This window comes from Myxocyprinus asiaticus, chromosome 20 (assembly GCF_019703515.2).
Source record: "Myxocyprinus asiaticus isolate MX2 ecotype Aquarium Trade chromosome 20, UBuf_Myxa_2, whole genome shotgun sequence".
In the NCBI taxonomy this organism is placed as follows: domain Eukaryota; kingdom Metazoa; phylum Chordata; class Actinopteri; order Cypriniformes; family Catostomidae; genus Myxocyprinus; species Myxocyprinus asiaticus.
In genome coordinates this window covers 45848123-45862099 of record NC_059363.1, presented here as the reverse complement: position 1 = coordinate 45862099, position 13977 = coordinate 45848123, and the positions used below count along the sequence as shown (strand labels likewise).

Below are 13977 nucleotides of genomic sequence, written 5' to 3'. Positions count from 1 at the left end.
AAAAGAAAATAGAATTTTAGGGATGTGCGTGAACTAGAGAAATAACATCAAATGTACACCTTAGCAAAACAAAAAACGTGTTTGCCTAGTATAGCCTAAATTAGCATTCATTTTGTTTAGAGGTCTGCACGGGGCTTAAAATGAAACCCGACCCGTTCCTGAGACCGTGTGGCCCGACACTACCCGGCCCAAACGATACCATCAGATTTTAAACCCGAACCCGAAATCACTCAATATCTTTATCATTTCTTCTCATAGCAAGTAGGCTATATTTTATGTAAGCATATAGGCAACATTTGTAACAATATTGAAACAGTAAACATACAGTTTTAACAAGGCACAGCAGCCCCTTAGTACACTAGAGCAGAATGGAAAAAAAGCATTGACTCACCGTTTATGTGCTGAAATTTCACTTGGTGCAGAACAATCTGGAATAATATGAAACACGGCAACAGTCCCCTCTTTACAGCCTGAACTTGTTCAGATTGTTGAATCTTTGTGACACCTGCATTTTTTAACTTGACGGTGTTAAAACAGTGCCGGTCCTGCTCGAGATGCTGAACAAACAGCGAGACACGGCGCAACAGTCAAAGACATTCATCCAGAATGTGTTTACATAGGAAAACAATGGAGAAACAGAACGGACGCGTGTAAAAGGCCCCTAACTCGTCCGTTCATGCATCTGTGAGTGAAAGCGCGTGCGTGAAACAAGTTAGGTAGGCCTGTTTATTTTTTCATTAATTACAAATTAATTAATGGAAGTCCTACTCGAAAAACTGAACCCGTCGGGCCCAGTTCGGGTTACGGGTGTTATAGAACACAATTGTTTGCTCTGTGTTACATGGATAAAATAAACTATGCTTTGTAGTTGACTCCAAGCCTGATTATAACTTCCTATCTACAACATGTGGTTATGTTATAGTACAGAAGTAATATGATGTTTATAAACAGTTAAGGGGTGGGGTGTTGGCAATAATTTTGTGATGAGCTGAGTTACGACCGATTTCACCTTGCATCTTGCCACAACAGAGTCTGTCTACGTTGGATGAGAACAATTTCACGTTGCATTGTGCTGCAATATTTGAGTCTATCTGCACCTGACGCAACCGATGTCACATCGCATTGTGCCGCAACGGTTTGAGTCTTTCTACATTGGACGTGACCGATGTTGCATCGTGCTGCAATGGTTTGAGTCTGTGTACTTCGAACCTGACCCATGACACGTCATATCATGCCACAAGGGTTTGAGTCTGTCAACATTAGACGCAACCATTGTTGCACCGTGCCGCAAGTGTTTGAGTCTGTCTACATTGGCCGCGACCAATTTCATGTTGCATTGTGTTGCATCGTTTGAGTGTCTCTACATTGGATGCAACCAATGTCATGTTGCATTGCACAGCAACGGTTTGAGTCTGTTTACAATGGATGCAACCGATGATGCATCATATTGTGGCAAAACGTTCAGTTTGTCTACATCTAAGTGACCGATTTCATGTCGCATTGTGCTGCAACGGTTTGAGTCTGTCTATACTGGACCTGACCCATGACGTGTCTCATCATGCCACAAAGGTTTGAGTTTGTCTACAGCTAAGCGACTGATTTCACGTGACATTGTGCTGCAACGATGCCTAGATGGTGTCTAGACCGGACACGACAGATTTCACATGACATTGTGCCACAACAGTTAGATTCTGTCTACACTGGATGCCTGATTTGCTACACTGGATGCATTGCGCTGCTCGCATCTGGTGTAGACAGGGTGTTGCAGTTAATGGGTAAATAAAAAAAATTTAATAATAAAAAAAAACTGATTAATGTAATTCAGACAACTAATGATTGTGTTTCTACAGCCTAACACAGCTACATTACAGTCATTCCCTGGTCCTTATACTGTAACTGTTAAGTCACTACTTTGAGATGACAGAAACTATATCAACAAGTAGCCTGGAACATACTGCAATTTCACACTAATTGTTTTATAGTGTAGGGGTAGAAATGGCCTTACATTCTCATGTGTCTGTCTCCCATCAGGTAACATCGACTACAGCTGTCCGGCCACCAATGAGTGTGAGATCACGAAAAGAAGACGCAAGTCCTGTCAGGCATGCCGCTTCATGAAGTGTTTAAAAGTGGGCATGCTAAAGGAAGGTAAGACACTCAACAGATAGATCAATGCTGTCCGACTGTACATCATAAAAGACAATGCAGATATACTGTACCTCCATAAACCATTTCTACATAAAACTCATAATTTAAAGTACCATATTTTCTGGAATATAAGTCACATTTTTTCATCATCTGAAAGGTCCGCAACTTATAGTCTAAAGCGACTTATATACTGTAAATAATTTATAAGTAACTGATGACATCAGTCATAGAGACTGTAGAAGCGTTTTAAAGTTGGCAATTCAGAATATTTTGCCTTTACAAAGTACTTTATGCAACCAGATAAAATATTTTGTCCATCATAATATTATTGTTCTAACAAACTCTAGTCCACTGTCAAACGCAACTCCTTGTAGTAAAACATTCAGTCAGTGAACAGGATAATTAATACATTGCAAAGAGGTTTGCAAATATCAGAAAAATCCACAGTCACTAACGTTAATGAATAGAACACAACAGGTGTATTGTTCACAGACTAAAATATGTTTATTTGTGCACAGTATAGTTACAGATGTTATTATCAGATGTGGCTTAAGTGTCGCTTTTCTTTCATGAATCATGAAAAGAATATGAAAAACTGTTACACATGATTACTTAAAGAAAATTCTCCCATTTAAAACAAGTCCAAAAACACTGTGATACGAAGTGTAGATTCTGAGATACTGTAATCATCACGGAGCACATTTGACATGCTGAAGGGAAAGTCTGGTGGCTCCCGGGTTCTAGTGCCTGCAGTATCCAACCTCTGTCAGTGCGACTTATACAGAGATGTGACTTGTATGTTTTTTTTTTTTCTCTCAACAACGTGATTGTGACCCAGTGCGACTTAATAAGGTAGTTAAGCTACAGTCAATTACCCTTTTGAAAAAGTAGTTAGTAGTTAGCTACACCACAAGTTACTACCAAAAAGTACATTAAAACTACTTAATGAGGTGATTTATGTTTTTTACAATGTTACTATCAAACCAATAATAATAATAACAAAATGTACACTAAAAACATTTATTAATTAATACATGTATTAATTAAATACATTTAATGTATTAAATTAAATACATTAAATCTATTAAATACAATAATGGCCATAAAATAAAATCTCCTCCCCCCCCTTCCCCCCTGGAAACTACGCCCCTGGACTGAGTTGTAAAATTTCCACCATGGTCTATTTTCATCTGTCATATCAGTATAAATATCCCTGATATGTATGGTATGTTTGATGTTTTCTTGATATAGTCAGCGTTTGAAAACTGATGTGCAGTATCAATTACACAAAATGTATGATAGTCCTAATTATAGAGAACACATTAATATGAAGATAAAGCCAAGGGCGTGCTGAATGACTCCAGCCAGGTCTCCTAAGCAACCAAATTGGCCCGGTTGCTAGGGAGGGTAGAGTCACATGAGGTAACCTCCTCGTGGTCGCTATAATGTGGTTCTCGCTCTCGGTGGGGCACATGGTGAGTTGTGCGTGGATGCCGTGGAGAATAGCGTGAAGCCTCCACACGCACTATGTCTCCGCGGTAACGCACTCAACAAGCCATGTGATAAGATGTGCAGATTGAGGGTCTCAGACACGGAGGCAACTGAGATTCATCCTCCAACACCCGGACTGAGGCGAATCACTACACCACCATGAGGACATAGAGCGCATTGGGAATTGGGCATTCCAAATTGGGGAGAAAAAGGGGAGAAAACAATATGAAGATAAAGCCAAATCCTGGACATTTAGAGGGAATTTTGAAGTCCCGTTCAGATGCTTTTTTCAGGTTAAAAAAAGAGGACATGTCTGGGAAAAAGAGAACGTATGGTCATCTTATAGTAGATTGTCGCATAATGATACATGCCATAATAAATTATTTCTTTAACAGTAATTTTATTTATTAAACATTAAAATAATAGTTAATTAAATGCCAAAAAATTGAGAAAAATGTGCTTATGCATGATAGGAATTATTTCTCTCCCTGCTCCCAATAACACATAGATTATGAGAAACTAAATAAACATATTCAGAACAGAAACTACACTGTTGTAAAAGCAGCTGAGCCACTGTCAAGCTTCTGAAAAATGTTAAGTTAGTAGCGTCGCTACTTGTAGTAAGCAGATCCCCAACACAGGACCTAATAATGCCAACAGTGTGGAATAATCATCAGTAGTAGGTGTGCTGCTACTTTTACATTGACCAGAAACATACTCTATGTAACTACACAAACACAGATGCAAACATTTTGCACAGAGCCCCTTTGTACTTAATGTGTGTTCTTGTGCTACTGTGGTGACAACAACCCTCAGTACTCAAAGTGGTGATAGAGTTTAATTAAAATGGATGTGCCATTAAACCAGATGCACTAAACGTTTCAGCAGTTTAACTAACTTTAACTAACCTGCCAAGCAAGATTCTCTTCAGACTGTTGCTCCACCATGACTGTAGTTGATCTGAAAAAAGAAAACTGACCATAGAAGAAGACCATTTATACTATATCCACTGTAGCGACCCATGTGACAACACTGACACATACCTTATTTGCACAATGACATGTGTAAATCAAGTTTGTGTTGCTACATTTACAAAAAAGCACCAAAAAATGTCATGGTTTTTTGGACGTGTACCGTGGTGTATGTGTATTTTAAACATTTTCAAGTCCTGTAACCATCTGAGACAGTTCAAAAATAAATAAATAAAAGTCTCATTAAAAACTGAAATTCTTGTAAAATAAATGTTGGCAAGTAGTTAGGAATAAACTTGTATTAATATTTCGTAAAAAAAAAAAAAAAAAAAAACACTAAGCAGTAAAACATGAAAGAAAAAAAAAATTATAATAAAATAAATAAACATGATTAAAAATGGGAAAATTTTTACCTACCAAACCAGAGTCAGATGGTTTAACCAAAATGCAAGTAGACTTTCTGTTGTCATGTGACAATGGCGTGTGATATTTTTTTTAAAAACATTTTAGTGAAATGTTTAAGTTAAATAGAGTAACCCTAAGAAGACTTCTTGATATTCGTGATCCCAAAAAATTATAATATTTAAAAAAAAAAAAGAAACTTATTTGTCAGCAACCTTTGTGGTGTTACCATGTCATACCATCACTGTACCTGTATTTTTTTAAAGGGTAGAAGTGTTTGTGTTCACACGTAGAGTACATACCAGCGGTACAGCAGTGCTTTGATTAGGTCGGATTTGAGTTTGTAATGTCATTTGTCAGCCTTTAAATCAATCAAATGCAAAGTGTCTTCTCAGACCATAACGCAGCATTTTTATCGAACACACCTCAGTGATCAGGCTTCATCCGAGTGTGAGTGTGAGCAGCAGATGATGCGAAGAGCTTGCCAGACACACACTAGTGGTTTTCATAAATGTTGCTGGTTGACGTGCCTGTGGACCCGTGTCAAACCAGCGCTGGACCTGAGGGACTGTTGTGCACCCCCTTACCCCACCCCCACAGCAGTGCGGCAGTAAATAATTGCGCCTGTTGGGGAGAGAGACAGAAATATGCTGAACAGGTCGATCCGAGCCTCTGACTAACACAAGTGTAACATTATTCCAGCTGGAAAGGTTTCTGTCCCAGAGCTCCTGCTCCGAGCGCTCTCCCCGACGTATTGATCCGCTAAATGTTTTCCGAACATCTCAGCTCTCTTCCTGTGGAAGCTTTTTGAAAATCCTGCATACATGATGAAACATCTAGATTTTTACTTTTGTAGTTTTCTTTTTGTCTTTCTTTTGTATCTTTCTTATTTATATCCTTTATATCACTTCTTTCCATGGATGGCCATTCTGTGTCTTTAATGCAGTGATAGGATGTTATAGACACACAAATGTCTCCAGTGCATGCAGGAGTAACATAAGAGCAGTTCCATAAAGGCAGAAACGGATGGTAGTGTTTAAAGCAGGTGACTAGAGTGTCTGTAATGGTCTGCAGTTCACCCACAATCCATCTGTGATGTGTAAGCTCTTGAGTCTATATGCAGCTGAATGAGGTAACAGAATCTCTCCACTGCGTGAGACAGAGTGAAAAAATTAAGCAGTAATCGCATTACTAGCTGATGAAAAATTCATGCAAATATATTATCTGGAGGAATAAGAGCCCAGGAAATAGGAAGAGATTGTTATAAATAAATCACCTGTGTCCAGGCGAAAAATGGAGCTTAAAAAATAGATCGAGATCAAGACCGCAATATTGACATCAGTGCATGCATCCACAGTAAAGAGAAGGTGAAAATTAGGTCACATTCTTTGAAATTAGAATGCTTTAATGTATTTCCAGGATCCGACAAAAGCGCATTATCCCCACATGCAAACTAAAAAATAGTTTGTTCACCCAGAAATGAATCATGTTGTTATGATACAAAATGAGATATTTAGCAGAATGTCTAAGCTTGTTTTTTTCTATAAAACGAAAGTGTATGATGATATATATATATATATATATATATACTGTCAAGCTGAGCTGCTTTTTGACTAGATTAGATTAGATTTCTTTATTTGACTTCTCTAGTCCTCAAAAAAGATCATTTCTAATAGTGTTAACCCAGGTTAACTAACCTTCACTTCCCCAACACTATTAAAATGAGTTATTTGAGAATTTATTTAGCAAATGAATATGAGGACATGGAAAGACATCTTGTTGGCCATTCCGTGTCCCTCCTCAATGCAAGGTCATGCGTCTGTCTCCGTGATGACGCTACGTGAGCTCCAGATCAATCAGGCTTTTCAAGGAGACAGAAAGTGAGACAGAGAGGGTCATGTCCATCCACGTCCAACTTCACTGTATGCCCGGCCAGAGCCAAGGGTCGTGCGATGAATGAAATCATCTCACCTAATTATAACTTCACAGGACAGAAAAGACCTGCACTTTCCATTCTGTTAAATAGTGTACCACAAATCTGTGTTCAAGACGAGTTAGTCGTGCTGTATTCACCAAAGACAAATCTTAGGACAGTGCATATCAGGATGGTGCAAAATTCTGAATGTATTAATAGTCTTGCATAGGGATGGAACGATACAATTTTTTCTCTTCCGATTCCGATACCTGAACTATCGGTATCGGCAGATACCGATCCCAATCTGATATCAGTGTTGTTTTTTTTCTTAATGAGTTTAGAACATCTATAATTCACTGTGTGGAACTGACTGGGAGTACTCTTTGTGTAATGAAAATAAAAAACTTAACAATATATTAATTCATTATAAAATAGGAAAACAAAACAATTTACATAAGAGCATGTGCAACACTTTGTTGTTAACTAGTCTGCAGGATGCAGCATCAAAAATAACAGTAATTCCAATGAAAGTCTTCAGTAGAAAAGAAGCCAGTTCTCTTTACACATTTTTACTTGTATCTGGACTTGTAAATGGTTTCAGATCTCTCTCTCTCTCTCTCTCTCTCTCTCTCTCTCTCTCTCTCTGTTAATTATTTATTTATTTCATTTTAGTTTTATTAGTATATCAATCAACTTTTCAATCACACAGTAATTTTTGGAACCCAATTTGTTTTTATTGTAATTTCTAATAATAAAAATAATAATAATAATAATAACCGATCAGCCACAACATTAAAACCACCTGCCTAATATTGTGTAGGTCCCCCTCGTGCCACCAAAACAGCGCCAACCCGCATCTCAGAACAGCACTCGGAGATGATATTCTTCTCACCACAATTGTACAGAGCAGTTATCTGAGTTACTGTAGACTTTGTCAGTTCAAACCAATCTGGTCATTCTCTGTTGACCTCTCTCATCAACAAGGTGTTTCTATCCACAGAACTGCCGCTCACTGGATGTTTTTTGTTTTTGGCACCATTCGGAGTAAATTCTAGAGACTGTTGTGTGTGAAAATCCCAGGAGATCAGCAGTTACAGAAATACTCAAACTAGCCCGTCTGCACCAACAATTGGCGACATTATGTCGACTCACGGACCGCCATCATCTCCTGTCAGATAAGTTTGCATCGGTTCAAGTTCCATCTTATTTGTTACTTGTTATCTTGCTGTCTCAAAATTATTTACCTTAACTGGCCAAATTTGCACTATAACTATTGCCCCTATATCAACACGATATACTATAAACTCCCCACACCTGGGGTAAAAGGCTCCCTCACCAACTTTTTAAAAAAACGTAATTTTTTTTTTTTTTTAAATAAATAAATAAAAACGTATTTTATTTTCACACTAATTATGTTGCTCCATCAATATTCAATAAAAAGAAATAATTTTTAAATATGTTTTTTTTCTTGATACATTTTGTGACCAGAAAAAAGCTAAATTTCTTCAAGCTTTAGCCCCGCTGTACTCTACACTGATTTTATCTAAAGAAAAGTCGACCTACTCTTTCCGATCTCACTGTGAGATCAGTCTGGATGCAATACATGGATTTGTTCATTTTTAAAAAGCTAAAATATGACTAAAATGATGAAACCCTTAAAAATATATATAATTAGGAAAATGTATATTTTCATAATGTACCTTGTTAGAAGGTCCCCAGTAAAATTAACAGCATTAGCTGGGAGAGAATTTCTATCATATGTAAGCAAAAGGGACATTATAACTGAAATATTGTATACTGGTATGAATCCATACTGAATTGAAATCAGAATCGAGAGCTTGTTAATCTGGAAATCTGTATCAATACCCAGCCTTAAAGTCCACAGAAGTAATTATACTTAAGTAAAAATGTTTTAAAACTGTACAGTAACAAAATATTTCCATTTTGTTACTAAACACCTCTGTTAATATCGTCAAATGTAAATTGCCCATACGCTGTGTGTAGGATAACATGTTTATGGTAATTCATGTTGAAAAAGTTGTGGACTCATGAAATCCTTAAACAATTCAATACATCCTGTCATTTCAAGGGATCCAATTTCTGAATTTTGCCTAACCTTAGCAAAAGTCTTTCTCAGCGGCACAGAGGTCTGGCAGTCTGAGCGCAGGATGTTTTTAGTCATTTGATGTTTGGAAGAGATCTTGAACTGCTTCATTCCCTCAAAACAGGAAGTGATCAATAATGGGACTCAAATGTCAGGGACTACAGGTTTTTTACCCTGTGATCAATGGAAGTGAATTGGAGCTGGGAAGAAAGCAAAGGATACTATAGAGAGATTACACTGACGTAATCCATCGATTCCTGCCTTTAAAGATAAATAATCTGCCACATACTTGCATGCTTCATTTAAGACATTTGGTTTCAGTGTGCTGTAAAATATACCTAAATCTGAATTAAATTCATTACAAACACAACAGCAATACATTGAACTCGATGTCGATTTTCTGCCCGTTCTAAAGGCTGTTAGAATAGAGGCGTGTGTGTTGTGCTGTTTTGTGCTGATGTTTAGGGGCTGTTTGTGAGATGAAGTCATAAAATACTTTTGTGTGAGGAACAAACTGAAGTTTAAATCATTACTCAAGTGATTAGCTTCCCCTCCACAATACCTCTCATTTATGTTTGTTTAAACCTGCTTATTTACGTGACATGCGAGGTCCAATGATGTCAACGGTGTCAAACCTGGTGTGATGTGCCTAATGCTTTTGTATGGCTTCCTAAGACTTGAAGTATAATATAGCGTACAAGTTGTAGGCAGTAAAGATCATTATCCACTTTCATTTTAAGCAATAAAATAGCAAAAGGCCAAAATGACGTTAATGAGTAGATGATGACAGAATTTTCACGTTTGTGTGAATTATTCCTTTGAGACACATGGTTGTGTGTGTAAACTGTGTGTCAGGCAGTTGTTTCCCTCGAGTTCTTGTGTGAACAGGTGAGAGGATTACTGCAGGCGTGAACATGTGTTTCCACCAGAGATCACGGCCAGATCACTTCTGTACCAGGACGACACACTGTAGATCATCTCTACAGGGAGACACATGACTGACGATCACACATCTACTGATGCTTTTTATTATAAATACACTCACAACAGCCAAAACTCAAATAAAGAAATATATATATATACTGTATATTAGGGGTGTAACGGTTCAAATTTCCCACGGTTCAGTTTGTATCACTGTTTTAGGGTCATGGTTTTGGTATGGTTCGGTATTTATGTTCAGGGAAAAAAATATGTATTACTGCCAAATCCAAAGTAAAAATATTCTATTTGGTAACAGACACTTCAAGAGATTTGCCCTCACTACAAATCACCATGGTTTTTCTACAGTAACCATAGTTTAAACATTGTATTTGTAGTAAAATCATAGTAAACACAAAATTAACATGGTTACTGTCATGGTTACAATACTAATATAAAATCAAGGTTACTATATAGAAACTACAGTAATTACTGTTGTAAAACAATGGTTAATTCTATCAAAACCATGATTTCTGCTAAGAAAACCATGGTGACAACAGTCATGATTACTACAATATTACCATAGTAAAACCATGGCTTTCGTTAGGGTCCTTAACTAAAAAATAAAATAAAAAAAACTTTCTCTAATTAGTAACTCAGCATTTTAAATTAATACCTGCATTATTACACTACATGCATCAACATAATGTGCATTTCAAACTCAACGTATATTCAACGTTCAGAATCTGTATATCACTATATAAGAAATAAACTTGCTATTAAAATGAATACTAGAATGGATGTCGTGACGCGACTCGAATATTTTAATCATACGTGGAAATCAACAGAGTAAGGCCAACATAACTTTGGCTATGAACACCCCAAGCGCTTTAGTTCTTGTTTCATGTCTGCTGAACTAGCAGCGAGTGCCTGTTTAAAGACGGAAGGTATTGTGTCTGTGTGCAGTTTCAGGCTCATGTGCAGCTCTGTGCGCACCGCACGCTATATATCAGCGTAAATAAATAATCAAACATTGATGTATTACCAGTATACGGCCCTCGCATTGAGCAATGTCTGCAAACAGGGCCTGTTTTGTAAATGTTTTTTGACCATCGCTATTGTAATTGACCGCAAAAAGAATAAGTTAAATGACTTTAGACTTAAATGATGCAGGGGCTTGTTTTCTCCACTTACAGAACTGTGATGTCATTAACTGATTTAACATACATTTAATAGGCAGCTTCTCTCTGTAGAAAGTGGACCCACGTGAAACACAGGTGGAGTATGTCCATCTATAGAGCCGTACAGGTGCATTAGCGGAGGTTACATCTGCACATGTCTATTTGGCGCTTTATTTTCTTTGCCAAACTGTATGATCCAAATGCGTCATTAAACTAGCAATGAATCGTGGAGCAAATGCTTACCGAACCGTGGTTGGCAAACAGCATGGTTTGGTTTTCTACCGAGAGCCATTACACCCCTAATATATGTATATATATATATATATATATATATATATATATACACTATATTGCCAAAAGTATTCGCTCATCTGCCTTTAGACGCATATGAACTTAAGTGACATCCCATTCTTAATCCATAGGGTTTAATATGACGTTGGCCCACCCTTTGCAGCTATAACAGCTTCAACTCTTCTGGGAAGGCTTTCCACAAGGTTTAGGAGTGTGTTTATGGGAATTTTTGACCATTCTTCCAGAAGCGCATTTGTGAGGTCAGACACTGATGTTGGATGAGAAGGCCTGGCTCGCAGTCTTCGCTTTAATTCATCCCAAAGGTGCTCTATCGGGTTGAGGTCAGGACTCTGTGCAGGCCAGTCAAGTTCTTCCACACCAAACTCGCTCATCCATGTATTTATGGACCTTGCTTTGTGCACTGGTGCGCAGTCATGTTGGAACAGGAAGGGGCCATCCCCAAACTGTTCCCACAAAGTTGGGAGCATGGAATTGTCCAAAATCTCTTGGTATGCTGAAGCATTCAGAGTTCCTTTCACTGGAACTAAGGGGCCAAGCCCAGCTCCTGAAAAACAACCCCACACCATAATCCCCCCTCCACCAAACTTCACAGTTGGCACAATGCAGTCAGACAAGTACTGTTCTCCTGGCAACCGCCAAACCCAGACTCGTCCATCAGATTGCCAGATGGAGAAGCGTGATTCGTCACTCCAGAGAACGCATCTCCACTGCTCTAGAGTCCAGTGGCGGCGTGCTTTACACCACTGCATCCGACGCTTTGCATTGCACTTGGTGATGTATGGCTTGGATGCAGCTGCTCGGCCATGGAAACCCATTCCATGAAGCTCTCTACGCACTGTTCTTGAGCTAATCTGAAGGCCACATGAACTTTGGAGGTCTGTAGCGATTGACTCTGCAGAAAGTTGGCGACCTCTGTGCACTATGCGCCTCAGCATCCGCTGACCCCGCTCTGTCATTTTACGTGGCCTACTGCTTCGTGGCTGAGTTGCTGTCATTCCCAATCGCTTCCACTTTGTTATAATACCACTGACAGTTGACTGTGGAATATTTAGTAGCAAGGAAATTTCATGACTGGACTTGTTGCACAGGTGGCATCTTATCACAGTACCACGCTGGAATTCACTGAGCTCCTGAGAGCGGCCCATTCTTTCACAAATGTTTGTAGAAGCAGTCTGCATGCCTAGGTGCTTCATTTTATACACCTGTGGCCATGGAAGTGATTGGAACACCTGCATTCAATTATTTGGATGGGTGAGAGAATACTTTTGGCAATATAGTGTATATATATATATATATATATATATATATATATATATATATATATATATATATATATATATACACCGATCAGCCACAACATTAAAACCACCTGCCTAATATCATGTAGGTCACCCTTGTGCCAAAACATCTCTTACCTTTCCAGGCATGGACTCCACAAGACCTCTGAAGGTGTCCTGTGGTATCTGGCACCAAGACGTTAGCAGCAGATCCTTTAAGTCCTGTAAGTTGCAAGGTGGGGCCTCCATGGATCGGACTTGTTGGTCCAGAACATCCCATAGATGCTCAGTCAGATTGAGATCTTGGGAATATGGAGGCCAAGTCAACACCTTGACCTCTTTGTCATGTTCTTCAAACCATTCCTGAACTATTTTTGCAGGGTGCATTATCCTGCTGAAAGAGGCCACTGCCATCATGGAATACCATTGCCATGAAGGGGTGTACGTGGTGTGCAACAATCTTTAGGTAGGCGGTACGTGTCAAAGTAACATCCACATGAATGCCAGGACCCAAGGTTTTCCAGCAGAACATTGCCCAGATCATCACACTGCCTCCACAGGCATGCCTTCTTCCCATAGTGCATCCTGCTGCCATCTCTTCCCCAGGTAAACGATGCACACGCACCCGACCATCCACATGTTCTAAAAGAAAATGTGATTCATCAGACCAGGCCACCTTCTTCCATTGCTCCATGGTCCAGTTCAATGTGCCCACTGTAGGTGCTTTCGGCAATGGACAGGGGTCAGCATGGGCACTCTGACCGGTCTGTGGCTACGCAGCCCCATACACAGCAAGCTGTGATGCACTGTGTGTTCTGACACCTTCTTATCATGGCCAGCATTAATTTTTTCAGCAATTTGTGCTACAGGAGCTCTTCTGTGGGATTGGACCAGACGGGCTAACCTTCGCTCCCCACGTGCATCAGTGAGCCTTGGGCGCCCATGACCCTGTCGCCGGTTCACCGGTTGTTCTTCCTTGGGCCACTTTTGGTAGGTACTAACCACTGCATTCCGGGAACACCCCACAAGACCTGACGTTTTGGAGATGCTCTGACCCAGTCATCTAGCCATCACAATTTGGCCCTTGTCAAAGTTGCTCAGATCCTTACGCTTGCCCATTTTTCCTGCTTCCAACACATGAAATTCAAGAACTGACTGTTCACTTGCTGCCTAATATATCCAACCCCTTGACAGGTGCCATTGTAATGAGATAAAGAATGTTATTGACTTCACCTGTCATTGGTTTTAATGTTGTGGC

General features: G+C 39.2%; 1 protein-coding gene across 2 annotated transcripts in view; it reads left to right on the top strand.

Annotated features, from left to right (window-relative positions):
- LOC127410963 (steroid hormone receptor ERR2-like) overlaps positions 1-13977 on the top strand; it is a 96879-nt gene that overhangs the window by 42296 nt on the left and 40606 nt on the right. For both annotated transcript variants that reach the window (XM_051646256.1, XM_051646255.1), the window contains exon 3: positions 2032-2148. In XM_051646256.1, the coding sequence (XP_051502216.1) occupies positions 2032-2148 (117 nt within the window). The remainder of the gene's footprint in view (positions 1-2031; positions 2149-13977) is intronic.